The sequence below is a fragment of the Gadus chalcogrammus genome, chromosome 8, assembly GCF_026213295.1.
Source record: "Gadus chalcogrammus isolate NIFS_2021 chromosome 8, NIFS_Gcha_1.0, whole genome shotgun sequence".
Classification (NCBI taxonomy): domain Eukaryota; kingdom Metazoa; phylum Chordata; class Actinopteri; order Gadiformes; family Gadidae; genus Gadus; species Gadus chalcogrammus.
The window spans coordinates 15,080,000-15,097,135 of NC_079419.1; the positions used below are offsets into that span (position 1 = coordinate 15,080,000).

At 42.3% G+C, this 17,136-nt stretch overlaps 2 protein-coding genes across 3 annotated transcripts in view; one reads left to right on the top strand and one right to left on the bottom strand.

Annotated features, from left to right (window-relative positions):
* Positions 1-1,839: 1,839 nt before the first annotated feature.
* Positions 1,840-5,171, top strand: myl13 (myosin, light chain 13). Its single transcript, XM_056597387.1, has 5 exons — positions 1,840-2,022; positions 3,645-3,672; positions 4,010-4,159; positions 4,411-4,584; positions 5,064-5,171. Exons 1-5 carry the CDS (start codon positions 1,924-1,926, stop codon positions 5,168-5,170), a joined length of 558 nt encoding a protein of 185 aa, XP_056453362.1. The 5' UTR covers positions 1,840-1,923; the 3' UTR covers position 5,171.
* Positions 5,172-10,065: 4,894 nt separating this feature from the next.
* Positions 10,066-17,136, bottom strand: part of LOC130388023 (corticotropin-releasing factor receptor 2) — a 36,631-nt gene continuing 29,560 nt past the window's right edge. Inside the window, exons 7-12 of one of the 2 annotated variants that reach the window (XM_056597320.1) lie at positions 15,959-16,019; positions 15,792-15,864; positions 15,271-15,356; positions 14,599-14,734; positions 13,869-13,910; positions 10,066-13,187 (exon numbers count right to left, since the gene is read on the bottom strand). In XM_056597320.1, the coding sequence (XP_056453295.1) occupies positions 13,047-13,187; positions 13,869-13,910; positions 14,599-14,734; positions 15,271-15,356; positions 15,792-15,864; positions 15,959-16,019 (539 nt within the window). In that variant the 3' untranslated portion in view covers positions 10,066-13,046. The remainder of the gene's footprint in view (positions 13,188-13,868; positions 13,911-14,598; positions 14,735-15,270; positions 15,357-15,791; positions 15,865-15,958; positions 16,020-17,136) is intronic. The other variant, XM_056597321.1, reaches the window with a different exon arrangement.

Sequence of the window (17,136 nt, forward strand, 5' to 3'; positions counted from 1 at the left end):
GCTGGCAACGGTGATTACCAGATAAAATCTCTAGAGGGGTCCCCCTTTCTAGCCTTATGTCATTTTTTCTTCCTCTGTTCCGATTGTATTTATTTGCTCTAAGTGGGCGGGCGTGCGCCAGGGCCCAGACAAAACCGGTCATGTGTGGGTTTGGCCTAATAAGGATAAAAAAGCAGCCACTTCTCATTTAATGACCCCGGCATACGGTGATCTGATTAGTAGGCATGGTTCAAGACCATGATTCTGCACATCAGCTTTGGGCTTTTGTATGTGCTGCAAATTTTCTCTATGTTGTGTTATTTTTGTGTTGTTGTTGTATGTTTTCACCTATTCAGGTTACAAGCAATCATTGCTTTTCCAAACTGTCTTAACTCCTGCTGACCTCGGGAGGGCTGAGTTTCACCACTTGCAATTGATTGAATCTGTAATTATCGTTCCATTGACATGAAAGAGAAGAGTTGATTCTATACATGACCATGGCCAAGAAAACATGCCCACGAGTAGGCTGTAGAATGGTCACAGGGGATTGAACATAGCCACCTTTCACTGGAGGTCAGACACCCTTGCATACTACCACCATCATGCCTTTCCAAAACAAAAGGACTCAATCCAACTCCTAATCCAAAACCATAATGGTCAACTGTCAACCTGTAAAATGGTTTTCCAGTCAATATTACTCACTGTACTGCTAGTAAAAGCATCATTACTGTTCTAATCATAGCAGGCAGTTTGAAGACCGCAACCTGCGGTCCTTATGTTAAGGAGTGGCTGTGAAGTAGTGAGGTGATACAGTTAAAAGCTGCTAGGTCCAGATTCTAATCAGCTGCCGGATATCATGTCATTAGGGGATTGTCACACACCTTGAATGTTGGATAACGATGCATGTGAATATATGCTATGTATTTGAATTTATTTCAAGATAAAGACCTGTTAAACCAGCCCATTTTACTTATCTTGATAAGGTTAGGTAATTGAAAGTGGTTGGAATTGTATATTGTTTATCTGGTTCATCTACACACCCTTTTCAAAGGATCATTCTATTACCTTTTCTAATTGTTGAATGTTTCACATAGGCCTAAATACAATTTATACAAAGTTACACAAATAAACCACTACCTATGATACATTTTGTATGTATATATATATTTACACATTTCTTTTTTTACAGCATCATGTTGACAAGCAGCTGTAGCTATATTATTATCATATAAGTATTAACATCAAAAACAAATGTTCATTGATTGTCTGTCAATTGTCATTGACAGATCCAAATAAACATATTTTTGCAAATCTGAAGGAGAAGACCTCGTTGCGCATTATGGCTGCTTATTGTCGTCGTGTGATAGGCTCATCTCAACAGCTGAATCTCAAGTCTGGTCGTCATGACGTCATTGCCCGCAACCCCCTGACCTCCACTTCACTCAATTGGCAAACAAGGGGTGTGCGTGTGTGTATGTGTGTGTGTGTGTGTGTGCGTGTGTGTATGTGTGTGTGTGTGTGTGTGTGTGTGTGTGTGTGTGTGTGTGTGTGTGTGTGTGTGTGTGTGTGTGTGTGTGTGTGTGTGTGTGTGAGTGAGGTCACTCAAGGTCTCTCCATTGACTCTAAGAAGGTTTCAGGCTCCTGGGGGGGGGGGGATTTACTCTGCGGTTTGCGTCTCTGATGTCCCACTCCTAATCACGCAGGCCAACATTCGCGCTCCTTTGTCTTAAATAGAATCACAAAGGCATCGCCTTTTATAGTGCTCGGCCTATTGTTGGCGGGCCCTGGAGGTCACGCGCCGGTGTGCGGGCTGGGAGATGACACCTGTGGTGGCACAGTAGATAAATGGGCCCCGCCAGCCAAAGGGGCTACTTTCCACCATAGCGTGCGAAACCCTTCGGCGGTGTTAATTCGTCCTATCCTCACTCTTGAAAGACCCTCGCAATGGCGCCAAAGAAGAAGGAAGAGCCCAAGCCGGTGGAAGCTCCTAAGCCTGAGCCCGAGCGCCCCAAGACGCCAGTGTTTGACGCTGCATCAGTAAAGGTAAATAACCGATAGAAAGCTTGGATCTATTGATCACAAGTTGGGTGTGTTCTTCTGTTGACCTAATCGTGTTGTATTGCAAAATAAAGGTATTCTAATTCTATTATTGCAATAACCAAAGAAAATCAGAAATCCCTTTCGATTTGGAGATTAGACGTGTGAATGCGGTGCACATGCTGTGATGCATGGTTCTTACAGAGCACCAGGGACACCATGTGACATAAACACAACAGTGCATGCAGACAGAAGTATTGGTAAACCCGAGGTAACGTCATCACAAACACGTTCAACTCAAATAAAGGAAGTTTATTTCGATTCGATTTGGATGAAAACATTTCATGCATAGTTTTGCTTAATATGTGCATACGTAGCTGAATAGGTCAATAATAACTTTATGTAAATGGATCCCTGTTACTATTCTTGCAACTAATTTGTCATGCGTTAAATGTGTTCTGGTTTGTGTCAGTCTTGTTCAGTGTAAAGCTATGGCTTACTAACTATAGCATAGTAGCTAAGACGGAACATCATGGAAAACCGGTCTTCTGCTGACTTGGCGTCCTTTGTCTAGACATCGGCTTGGTTTAGGGGAGCAGCCATGTTCTGAAGCAGCGAGGTTACAACCACAAAATATGATTTTCATTATGTCTGAGAATTGGAGACCACCCACCATGTCTGCTGCGGGAGAACTGCTTAGGAGAAGGGAAAAAAGAGGCGGATAATTAAAACCAACAATGATCCATTTTTAACCGTGTGTAGATAAGTGTTGTGATAATATTTGTACTGTTTTTATAGCGGTCTTGGGTGTGTTGCCGTGCTGAGACAAGAGGGCTGGTTTGAGATGTGGTCAGGAATCCAACATCAACATATTCAGTGATAATCAACTTGGCTTATGTTTATCCAAGTCTAAATGGGGATTTGTTTTTAGGATTCCTAATGCTGCATATAAAGATAAATCTATTCCACTCCTACAGTTTATTTGGACCTACTTTGTCTTTTGATAACAATTTAATAAAAATGCAAAAGCTTTATCTTCATAGTTCAATGTTTAAAGGAACTTTGTATAATTAGGCTATATATAGCATTATTATAATAATATAATAATAGCCATAGTAGTAGTAGTGGTTTAAGGCCTACCTTATATCATATATCATATTTTTAGACATATCACACCTAGTTGATCTTAAGAGCCCTACACAGCGCGGACCACCGTTGGTCAGCTTTCTAATTACACCCCTTCATGACCCCGTCTTTGCAATAATAAAAGAGAGAGTCAGACAGCGCCCTGCCTGTTGTCTAGCGGTCTGGGGAGAAGAGGCTGTCGTACTGGGACTCAAGGTTACCACGGAACAAAGCAGAGGAGAGGAATGCAGATTCCTCGAATGAGCGCAGAGAAACTTGAGTGGCTGGAATCTTAGTGTGCTCCGGGACCGGTCGGGGGGCGGTTTAGAAAGCTCTGGGTTTTTAATAAGGGCCACAGGTCGTTAAGAACGGGCTTCCCCTCTCCTTTCCCTTGTTTCTGTTTTCCTTGATTTATGTGTCACTGCTTGAATTCCTTCTTCTTGGTGTTTGTCTCAGAGCTCCAGAACAACGCTAATGGTTTCATGTGCTTTGCCTCCCCTCAGTTGGAGTTCACCCCTGAGCAAATTGAAGGTACGTTTGGGCTTGTGGTCCCAGTGGTCCCAGTGGGTCCAGTGTATTGGCCGCCAGCTATTTATAGAGGGATAGAAGAGCTTGTTATTCGCAGCAAGGACCAGCTCCAATCCGTTTCTGTACGAAAATGTCCAAGATCAATCGATTATAGATAAGAAAGAAACACAACAAGGCAATCTAATGTTGTTTTTGGTTTTTGTTGGCGGTGACATTAATTTGACATAATGTAACCGTCTCATCAGCACAAAAAACGAATGAACAAAAATTCAAAAGGGATGCAGGGAGTTCATAGGATGCATTATTCACCGTTTCTTGGCTCGGTTTCTTTTCCTGTCAGATTTCAAAGATGCCTTCCAGTTGTTCGACAGAACACCCGCCAATGAAATGAAGATAACTTACGCACAGTGCGGCGACCTCACCAGAGCCCTTGGTCAAAACCCAACCAACAAGGAGATCATGTATGTTCTAGGAAAGCCCAAGCCAGAAGGTAATTATGGAGCCCAATATATGTCCTCATTGAATTCTTTGTTGTGTCCGTCCTCTGCACACATGTAATGAATAGATTGAATACAAAAAAGGATTTGAATAAGTCAATAATAACACCAAAACAACAAATGATAATGACAACAGTGTGCATCTGTATTCCATTCAATTCAATTGTATTTGTAATGCCCTTAATCACCATTAGTGTGAAAGGGCTTAACAGGCCAAATATTTATGACAACACTTTCTCTTCAGAAATGCAAACCAAGATGCTGAACTTTGACGAGTTCCTGCCTATCCACCAGCACTTCTGTAAGGGGAAGGACAGCGGGACGTATGAGGACTTTGTTGAGGGTCTGAGGGTGTTCGACAAGGAGGGCAACGGTACAGTCATGGGCGCTGAGCTCAGACACGTTCTCTCAGTAATGGGTGAGTAGGTTTCCCTTTGAAGAGGTGCCACACATCAATTGCAGATGATGAAAAATTAAACATAAATGCGGTGATGACAACAGTGTAATGGGGAGGTGTGCATCGGACCAGGCACGGCACTGACCATACCTAGACATTAGCTGGACATTTCCCTGAGGCTTAGTCCTGCACGTTTACACAGCAGTGTTTCGTCTGCTGTTCTGTTGTTGTCGCAAGCGACTGAGGAACATTTTTGGGATTCATCATGTCTGAGACACTTTTTGTCAATGTCTGTGAAGCGTTCATTTCTCAACTCTTTAAAAAATGAAATTAAACATACTTTTGGTATTCCTCAGTGATTATTATTGTTATTTTTATTTACTTATTTCTAAGCTATTATTTTAAGATTCATATATACTTTTTTTTTTTTTTATCTGTCAATAATAAAGTAAGGCTATGTCTCACTCTAAGTGAACGTTGTTCTCCCATGTGGGCCGAAGGTGAGAAGCTGAAGGAGGACGAGGTGGAGCAGCTGATGCAGAACCAGGAGGACGCCAACGGCTGCATCAACTACGAGTCCTTTGTCAAACACATCATGGCGTCTTAAGGTGAGGGAACTTCTCCTCAACATTAACTCAAAAACGTATTCTGAGATTTTTTAAGATTTGTGACTTTTAAGGTCAAACAAAGTGTCTTAACCCCCCCCTCATTACCCTCTTATCTTCCATCAGAAAATGATGACTTCAGAAGGCCGGAATCGATGTATACATCCAATTCTATCTCCCAGTCTTCACTTATGCATATTGCGTTACAAAGGACTTTTCAATGTTGTTTGTCTTGATTGAGTGCCCGACTTGGAGGCAAGAAACAGTACACATTTGTTGCACATAAACCTTGTTCATATTGTAACCTAATTAAATTCGGAAATAAAGGATACGTTTTCCAACAATTCTTTAAGATGCTTTTTGACAGTACAGGAGTAAAGTTGAAGCAGTTCACAGGTCATCCAGCAGAGGGTGCTATACCCTTTGATAGGACGTTCTAAGATCACTAGAGGAGCGGTTCTGCATCTGGACATGAGTAGGCCCTCATGTTCAGGGAGACCACCGAATTGAGTCCGACATGATGAATGTTAATGCGTAGAATGTTTAGACACATCCTAAAACAAACGGACAAACAGTGTTATGGATTATATCAAAAACAGGCTAAAGGTTTTCTTCCTCCCAGTTAATGAGGAACAAAGTGTGCCTGTGGTAAAGAACACTTTACCACTCTCTATAATCTACTAGTGCTGGATGTCCATATTTAAACAACATTTCACGGATGCCTGTCAATTGGATAAATAATCAAATCATCTTAACGAATGAATCCATTCAACTATTGAGACAACAGGTATGTTTTGGAAGAGTGGTGGCGTTAACTCCCAAATCAGTTTAAGGCTAGTTTATTAGTGATTACTTTCTTCTGCAAGTAGAGGGCGCTATTTCTTTAGGTTGGACATTGTTATTTATTAGATTTTTTTCTGCAATTTTATGCTAGAGTAAGATAGTAGGAAAGTATCGGAGATAGAGGGGCGGACATGCAGCAAAGGACCACGTGCAGTTATTGAACCCGGGTCCCTGCCATCAGGACTGAGCCTTATATGATACGCGCTCTTCCGGTGCACCACTGGGAAGCCCCAGGGTTGGACATTTTTTAATTAAATCCTGTATGCCATAATTGCAACAGTTAGTTCAAGAGCTTAAATAGATGCTCATGTTAGACATGTAATGTAAATATTCTAGGACTTACCAATCACATTATCCAATATTTTGCCTTTTTCTTGTAATTAAATTGTTATGGAAGACACACACACACACACACACACACACACACACACACACACACACACACACACACACACACACACACACACACACACACACACACACACACACACACACACACACACACACACAACCACACACAAACTGAATAACCATAATGTATGTAAATATAATTTCTTTGTATTGCAAAAGGCCAGCTGATACCGTGTTCTCAGAATGGGGTGCCGTCACCCAGATTGGTTAACATACGACAAGAAGTGTGCTGAACCGTATTCAGCCTCATAACAGTAATACAATGCATGCACTTGCACCTTAAGTTTGCACCGCTTTTCATTTATTGTTTGTGCGACCCTGGTGGTGTTATGTTTGTCCTTCAGCTTTCTGCCCTGTATAACTTTCCTTGTCTCCCAAGATAATTTCCTTTCATTTCTAAACCAAAGGACCACTGAGATCCAAGGATTAAGGGACGAAGTGTCGAGCCTTTTCAGAGTTTCCCTTACTTCCCTTCAAACGTGTGGCTTTCAGCAGGGCTATCACGATGGGACTGTTGCCTTTTGTGCTTATTTTTCAGGGGTATTCCTATTCTACGTCCACATCCACATTCCCCTAGCCATCCTGGGGGAAATGGCATGAAAGCTGATGTCCCAAACTGACATTTACACTGATCAAGCTTGAATGGTTTGATGAACAATGGTTATTTATAACTTAGCATCTCTAAGGTTTGTTTGATGATTGGTCAGGACTATACTTTCCAATCTGCCTATAAGCCAGGTCCTGGCAGTATAGAAACAGTACTGAATGGCACCAAGGATGTGGAACATGTAAACCTTCTTTTGGCAAATGGCCAAAGAATGCTTTTAGGGATATTATTATTTGATTTATAATATTTTTTTAATAAGGATACATTTTTCCTTATGCTAAATCTCTGTTTCACCATTCATTAATCATTCGCCAACATTCGCAACATGTTGGACTGTTGAGGATAAAACTGAACTGGGCTTTTTGAATGTGTGATTCTACGTTTAACATTCCCTTCTCTTCTGTCAGAAATGCAGTATTTGTCCCAGATCATATACATAAGGAATTGCCATGCCGGTCATTTCCCAGGGTCCCTATGTTCACAGATTTATGTGGCCTATAATAGGAACATACAGTTATTGTTAACTTGGATCTGAAAATCTGAACGGGTGTTTGCATGTATGGGAATGTTCAGGGAACATAGCATGAGGTTGAACATAGAGGCAGAGGAAAATGGTCAAATCTTTTGAAATTGTTACTTTACCCTCAGATTGTGCTATGGGGCATGTACCGATTGTGTTCACTGGTAAATGTTGGCCTTTTCACTTTAAAAACTCGTTTTACCTCATTGGTTGAACCTCATAAATAACTTCACATTCTTAACAAAACTGCCATAACTTACTGTTGTTAAGATCATCAAAGAAAATCGTCAGAAATAGGTCGAAATCGACCCGCAGAGGACTTTGTTTGTTCTGTTTATCTAGCTGCTAGGAAGCATCATGCACCATGGGAGCATAGGACCAAGGAAGATAGACCCTGAGAACATAGACCCTGAGAACATAGACCCTGGAACATAGACCCTGAGAACATAGACCCTGGAACATAGACCCTGAGAACATAGACCCTGGAACATAGACCCTGAGAACATAGACCCTGGAACATAGACCCTGAGAACATAGACCCTGGAACATAGACCCTGAGAACATAGACCCTGGAACATAGACCCTGAGAACATAGACCCTGGAACATAGACCCTGAGAACATAGACCCTGGAACATAGACCCTGAGAACATAGACCCTGGAACATAGACCCTGAGAACATAGACCCTGAGAACATAGACCCTGGAACATAGACCCTGAGAACATAGACCCTGAGAACATAGACCCTGAGAACATAGACCCTGGAACATAGACCCTGAGAACATAGACCCTGAGAACATAGACCCTGGAACATAGACCCTGAGAACATAGACCCTGGAACATAGACCCTGAGAACATAGACCCTGGAACATAGACCCTGAGAACATAGACCCTGAGAACATAGACCCTGGAACATAGACCCTGAGAACATAGACCCTGAGAACATAGACCCTGGAACATAGACCCTGAGAACATAGACCCTGGAACATAGACCCTGAGAACATAGACCCTGGAACATAGACCCTGAGAACATAGACCCTGAGAACATAGACCCTGGAACATAGTTCCTGAGAACATAGACCCTGAGAACATAGACCCTGAGAACATAGACCCTGGAACATTGACCCTGGAACATAGACCCTGAGAACATAGACCCTGGAACATAAACCCTGAGAACATAGACCCTGGAACATAGACCCTGAGAACATAGACCCTGAGAACATAGACCCTGAGAACATAGACCCTGGAACATAGACCCTGAGAACATAGACCCTGGAACATAGACCCTGGAACATAGACCCTGTAAAATAGGCCCTGGAACATAGGCCCTGAGAACATAGACCCTGGAACATAGACCCTGAGAACATAGACCCTGAGAACATAGACCCTGAGAACATAGACCCTGAGAACATAGGACCATGGGAACTTAGGACCCTGGTTAGGACCTGGTAACATAGGACCTGGAAGAACAGAGCCCTGGCAACATGGGATGCTGGGAACATGGGACCCTGGGAGCATACACACTGCGTTTATATTGGAAGGGATATGAAAAGGCCATAATATTTACACCGTTATATTTAACTGTCTTTTCATTTCAATGACAATTATTGTCATGTCTTTGATTAATGAAGTGGAGTTGAATGAAATGGAGTTGAATGCAACAAGGCTAGCCTGGCTTCCATTTGACAAATAACTGCTTTCGGCACATCCGCTATCTTTCCCAATCGTAGCTATTGCCACTTGGTATTCCTCCACGACAATAGGGAGAACACATCAATGCTAGCAGGGAGATACTTTTCACAGAGAGACCCACTGGGGCTGGGAAAACAAATTGTGTTGTTTCCAGGACACGCCCAAGATGCCAACAAATAAACAACGACAGCAATACATTGAGCCAGCGGACTGCACGACTCCTTTAACAGAGCTGTGTAGGATCCCTGGCCCCGTGTTGCTGGGTTGAAAAAGTGTCTTAACTAGAATATATGATAGGCCTCCGACACGACTTATTAAACAAAACAAAAATGTCCTGATGAGGGTGGCTTATTTTCTTAAGTGCTGACTTGACCTACTGTAGAGAGAGCTTGGGGCACACTAGGGAGAGCAGATTGCAGATGTCTGCCAAATGAGGCCACGCTGCACGTTATTAATAACCGTTAATTGTCGTTGGAACTGAATCAGGGTCTGCTCGGATTGTGAGGAACTGCTTATCTCCCTGTGTCCTGAGGGGGGAGTGGGCCTCCTCAGATACATTTCATGCTCCACTTCACCCGAGCCCAACCCCGTGGTTACATGACAGAACTAAATCTACAGGCATATTACATAATGTGGCTAGTACTCTGCTCAGACCACGCACAATAAGCCAATCATTCTAATCAGTGATAAAACATTAGAATGATAGTTACATCTGCATGCCTCAGTGTCGGTAAGCCTGCAGATGCCCAGCCCAGACGTCCAGCATCATCATCAAGAGAAATCTTTATCGAATCATCAGCCCTGTGTAAACACTTTTTGAAGGCATGCCGTGTAATGCTTCAAGACAGGGAAAAGAGCAAAAACATAGAAGCACGTCAAGCGAGCATTTTCCATTTGTGCAATTCATGACAAGAAAGTACGACGGCCAACTTTATCGATCTGACCCAATATGCTCGGTTCATTGAGTAAACACACATATCCAGGCTGTTTTAAAAATTGTCGGCTATAGGATCCAACCACCAAGTATAAGATTTAATTATATCTTTCTTTTTACATGTGAATGTACAAATCTCATTTGATCACAGACCAGTACATAATATACAGATACATGTTTTTCGTACCTACAAATGTACATTTACATTTGCTTTTGTAAGGCAACATGGGTGGATAAACACAAACGTTTCAATTCAAATAAAATAAAACTTAATAAAATGTATACAAGTACACCAATGACAACTTATTGAATCACAGGTCACGGACACAATATATAAAACATTGGTAACACTTTAAGATAAGGGTAATCAACCATGAATGAACATTATTTAATGCAGTAATAAGCAGTACCTTACAATTAAGTATGTCTTTATTAATGTTCTAGTATTTGTTTACTTATGGTGGTATCTTAGGTATTCATCTATACATTATTTATTTTATATTACTATAATACTTTAATATATTCTATGCTAGAACTATATGAACACCATTAGTAAAAGATTACTTGACCATTAGTTAACTGTTAGTAAATGATTAATACTGCATTAACTCAAGGTAATAACGGTTAATTAATGTACCCTTATTGTTAAGTGTTACAAACACAGTTTTAAACAAACATGCCCCCACTCTTATGGTCTATGTACAGTGCACAGCCGGAACAGTATGTATTTTTATCCAAGTATGTTTGTAGATAAGTAAATACATGTTAGACTCTTGGTGATTTCAAACAGATATATATATATATATGTATATATATATATAAATATATATGCAAAAATAATTTCCCAAACTGGGCCAGCAGGTCAGTTTCGCTGTACCTGTGTTGATGTTGATGTATTTCCCTAAGTCAGAATGTTCTTGTATGGGTCTGTTTATATATATATTGAATGATCATCAAAGCTGGAATATACGTTTTAAAAGAGAGTTGGTCCAACAGCACGACGACACAAACATCCGTGCATCACGTTTATACACAATACAAAAATGGAACTGCGCAGTTCAAAGACGGATGAATGAATGGCATATGTTCTGCATCTTAATCACATCGCATTTTGGGGCTCTGAAAAGATTGTATCATTGTGAAAATGTTAGGGCTAAATTGGGAGCAGGGGAGGTCGCTGCCAAATTACACTCATGATGACAAAATGTCTTTAAACCAAATGACATGACTTTTCAAACTTCATGCAACTCAATAATAATGGGAATTACTACCATCTGTCACATTGTTGAATTGTTTGGCACCACTTATTCATCATTGAGGAAAGATTGGTCTCATTTCAGTCTCATTTCAACAACAGTGCTCCGACCTCTGCTACGCATGAACCAGGCTGCTTATCTGGGCTGCTTCCTATCAGCAGCCATAGCACGCCGCGGCGAGCTAATCCAGGGAACATCCTCCTATTGGCAGATAGAGGGGAGACCATGGCGGCTTCCCAGCTACATGTCAACTCCCCGAATCCCCAAATTAGGGTTCGCCCTGGAGGGGGCCGGCTATTTCGTAGGGGTCATTTCCATTTCCAGGACCAGGAGGTTTTGACCGGAGCAAGCCTTTGAAAAGGGCAAACGTAGCTCTACTCTGTCAGCAAGGTTTTTATCTCTTGGACCAGACGCATTGGTCCAACGGTTGGCGCTTCAGTGAGAGGAATCCACGCAGGAAACCAAACCAAAGAAAAAGCTCACAACTGATTTGACATAAGATCAGCCTGGGGCTTGCTTCGTATCAGAGGGCATGCAACAACGTTTCTGTTTATGCTGTTTACATATCTTTGGGTTGAAGGGGGGGATTATAATGACCCCCGACGTGCATTATTAGCATAACGTAATGGGTATAATTATAGTGGAGATTGGAGGCATTGAAAGGCTTGTGAAGGGCTCATTCATCAGCCTCCAGGGGATATGAATAGAACAACTAAACACACGTGACTGGTCCCAATGATCTAAAGAGTGTGTTAAACAAAATCCAAGCCAACTCAAGTCAGAGTCAAACAGTCCACAAACAGATGGGGCTTGAGGAGAAGATGCTCACATTGTGAATTAGGAGGAATAACAGCAATGACGGAACAATACAATCGTGGCACTCCTGTTGCAATAACTTTTTGGGAAGATTGGAAAAAGGCAAGAGAAATTCTTTGAAACAGGATGAATAACTCCAGACTCTAACGCATACTGCTTTGTTTGTAATTGAGGCAATCCAATGACGAGTGTGCTCAAGGGGCTCTTTGATAACAACAATGTGGATTTGGGAGAATCAAAGCCCTAATCTTCATCAGGCGGATTCCCCTGCTGTTGTAAGACACCTTGCCTTTCCTCAGAAAATGATCATGCACTAATTGTATCCGAGCAATTGTCCTCATGAAAGTGGAACAGACTCTATGCCCCGGTTGCCAGACACGATACCATTCTTTATGATCTGCAATACTTGGAAATGGGTTCCAGTTTTAAGTAAGTCACAAATACATAAACAATGTACTCTTCAAAACGGACACCAGACATATAAATACACAGAAACACGACAAGCATAATGCATGGGGTCCACATCCCAGCCACTCTTCATGGCTCCTCTTCCCTCACAAATAAATTAGAAGGAAACGGTCCCGATGCGTCTGCCATCACACACTGGGTGAACCCGTCAGACTTATGGATTTCAGTCTTATTTCCGCCTCATCGATGGTCCGTACTCGACGACAATGACAAACACAAAGTGAGTGTCTCCGTGGCAGCGTTGTTTCCACCTCAGCTGCCTCCTCCTCCTCCTCCTCCTCCTCCACCTGTGGTAGCGGCGGAGGCGGCCCCGTGGCCCTGCGGCCCCTGGGGTCACATGGCCGTGGTCTGCTTGATGCTGTGGAAGCTGATGCGGCTGGGGGAGGTGGGGATGGACATGGCCCGGGCCACCCGCACCCGCAGGGCGTGGTTGTCTTGCCAACGGTGCCACCTCTTCCTCACGGCGGAGCGCACCTGCCGAGAACCATGTCACTTGAAAGAGACCCGACGTGCGTTCACGTCTGTGTGGGAGTGTGTGTGGATGACGGCTGGTTTATGCAGCCTCACCCGGCCCGAGGCAGACTGATTGGGGGCTGGGGAGGCTGCTTAAACCAGCAGTCATCCACACACACTCCCACACAGACGCTTTTATCCAAAGAGACCTATCGACTTCGCTCAAAGAACCACCAGAGAATGTTAAATTGGAAGTGCTACATCCAAGTTTCTAAAACACAGCTGGACAAAGTACAGAGAAGCAAAAGCAAAACAAAATCATAGTAATCATTATTTATGCCTGATCCAGATGCATTTTATGATGCGTACATGCCACAGTACTTAAAACACATGTTTATTGCTTGCTTGGCCATTGGGACTTAACGGTTTGCTCGGAAAAGCAAAAGGGTAATTTCAATCAATCTTTTAATAATAATAATAATATATAGTTGGATATGGTTTGTTTTTATGAGTTGGCCAACATTAAATAATAATTGAAACAAACAAGTTGAAAGGTAAGGATAGCCTCGAGAGCGATGTACAGGGGTTAATGAAACCCATTTGAACCTTCATAGAGGAAACAATTAACATTTCAACTTGACATTTCAAATGAAATACATGAGCGAGCCATGGAGGGCTTTGGGCGAAAGGCTGTCCACTCACCTCTCCGTTTAGGAAGCAGTAAAACACAGACACAAAAAAACCCTGGAACAGACAAAACCACAAAAACAAAGGCAGCTGGGTTTGAGTATGCAACCCTCACAACACCCACTGTGTATACAGACACAACCTCCAGAGGAGAGTGGCTCTCAAGACGCCGTAATGCTCTGCACGCCGTCTCCACTGATGAACGCAATCGAATATTCCCAGAAGACAACACGCTCTGAAATGTTTTCAAGACGACCGCTGTGTGCTTGTGCCAGTTTGCGTTGGAATTGTGCAAGTGTGTGTGTGTGTGTGTGTGTGTGTGTCTGTTTGACGGGACTGCAGTGGCCTCGACTGACTTCAACTGGTTCCTTGTATTTTTTCCCTTGCCTGACTCATTCCTGACGAGTGGAAGGCAAATACCCACGCAGAGAATAGCACCCACTCCTCACATCTCACGCTGACAGTTGAGCACTAAGCATGGGCTACAGGGAGGCCTGATGCTGGGAGTTGGGCTGTGTGTGTGTGTGTGTGTGTCTGTGTTTGTGTTGAAACAGTACACAAGCATCATCATCATCATCATCCTCATCATCCTGTGCCCTCACTTCTGAGCTGAAAGCTCTCGCCCAAAGAAATAATGGAACAAAAGTAGCAGGACGTGCTCATGATGAAAGGATTCTGATTCGATTAACTGCGTGGTTTCCCCGTGGCCCCAGCCCTCCCCGGTCATTACCCTGCCCCTCCGTACCTGAAACGACTGCAGAAAGGAGTTGAAGTAGATGAAGACTATCTGAGAGATGTCATCTTCTCCAGGGTTCACGAAAAAGAGTATGTAGGTGATGCCCAGCAGAGGCAGTAGAACCAGCGTTGCCTTCACAGCCTTTCTGTGAGGAAGAAAAATAGGGAGAATGATAAAAAACGGTAAAAAACAATGGTAAAAAACAACAACACAAAGGCATATGAATGGAACAGACTCGTGCACAGGTCAGTAAGCACACACCAGAGCAACACAGAAATTATTCTAATGGGTTTATTACGGGTTCAACAGAGAAGTTCACTCATTAGAGATCAGTGAACCTGAAATCACGAGCAGTGCTATGGTTGAGATTTATATTTCTTCATAATAATTGCAAATAATGACGCATGAACATTGTGCACTATTTTCTAAATTGGGGATTTTAATTGGAAAGGTTTACGTTTACCTAGGAGACCAAGCGACAATGTGTTTGTTTCCCCCTTGAAAAAGTAATCGCCTCCAATGTATTTGCTCCAGTTCGAATTGAGCACACAATCCCTTTTAAGGTTTAATATATCAGTAATTAACCACTCCTGAAACTCAGCATTAACTGGCCGTTTGAGCAGGTAACGGTGTAGAAAATGGGTAAGAACCGCTATATTGATGCGGCTATAGTATACATACCTGTACTGTATGGTTTCAGAGGTGGTCGAAGCTCTCAGTTTGGTCATGAGAATTCTCACTATGTTGAAGAGGAAAACAAAGTTTATCTGCCAGGAATACAAAGACATGAATTAATGCCAACACAAGTGTTAATTAGCCACACTAAAAGTGAACAAATATAAGGGTGAGAAATTGGAAACACCTCATTATAAATAAACTTGGTGAACAATTTCATAGCAAGGTAGGCTCAGTTGAACAATAAACCACAAACATGATGGCATTTTAACACCTATTTTTAGCAGCCAAATGGCACAAACAGACACCCTTTGAGTCAACAAACTGCATGCTCAGAAGATGGTGGGTTTCATTCATTGATTTTCCTCTCCAGGCATTCAGTTGACCTAATGCTTGATCACATATTTCACAGGTCTGAAAATGTTAGTGTTACTTAAATTCACATTCAAAATACAATGTTTGGGACATGATATGTGACTAAATAAAATTAACGTGTGACATTATGAATCAGGTTCAGAATTACTCACCAACAGTACCAGTATCACCGGCCCTTGGTAAATATAGTCCACATATTTACCAGGCTCCTTGCCAAACCAGCACCTTAACACATGAATGAATGCTTTGTTAAAACCCAGGTGTAACCACTGTAGTCATATGTCATGTGCAGAGATGCAGAGCTTAAGTGGACACTTACTGTTCATTTTCATAGTAGAGTTTTCCAATGGCCCATGCAACGATAATAGGACATGGAATACCTAATCACATGGAAATGAAACACTCATTTTAGAGTGTGTTTGCAAAGCACAATTATGCAGTAATGAATGAGAACATAAAAGGTCATCTTAAGATGTTTCAAGTGGAAAAGGTAAATTACATTTTGAAACATCGGGAGGTGGCGTTGTGCTGGATCAAAAGTAGTGGACGACACCACTTCTACTTCGAACAAGGACAACACACATCCGCCAATTTACCTTGCTAACAGGGCAATCATTTAATTCAAGCCTCTCACGGACACTATCGCCGTCATTGTTCAGTCTCACTATGTAATTGAATGCAAATTGTCGTTGGGTCATTGCATGATGGGTATTAACGTTTCGAAATTCACGATATGAGGCGTAAAAGGCCATCATGGTAGGAAGCAGTTGAAATGCTCCTGGGTGTACTTCTGTAGAGGGAGACTCATTTGTGGCATTGTTTGACAACATCTACAACTGTATCCTGTCTTTGCTCCTTCCTCCTCACGAGTTCCCTGGTGCCAAGACAGATTTAAACTGTTCCACTTCCTGTGATCGGCAGAAGGACGCTAATTAGCGGCTGTCTTGAGACTACCGAAAAACGTAGACTCATTACTCGATAGGGTGGGTGAGGCTGCTCTGTTAAAGAAATCATTATTCGCAGAATGCTTCAGGACTCTCTTTGCAATATTCTTCTCCTCAATTAGCCAGCATAGATACACCATTAGAAGATGGATGGTGGGTTATTTCAACACCATCTGTGACTTTAGCAGGGTACTGCGATGGATCATTGAGTCCCAGAGGATGAACTTAAATCTCAGCCAAAACCACACCGGTGGATCATACATCTTTACCAATCTGCCTACGCCGCATATTGTACAGCTGGAACATTGTGATAGTGTATTCCATTTGTCAATATCTCTGTTTTAAATATTTCATTACTCTAAATCTAAATAGTTTGACCTATAAACCTATTGTAGCCTACTGACGAGTTATTCCTTGAACACATATTCTGCTTATTAAGATTAAATGTTCTATTTTCTACACATCGACAATGTTGAGTGCTCGGTAGCTGCTGGGGCAGCATATGCGAAGCACGTATGCACTCACACTCATCAGATGCTTAAGTTAAAATCAT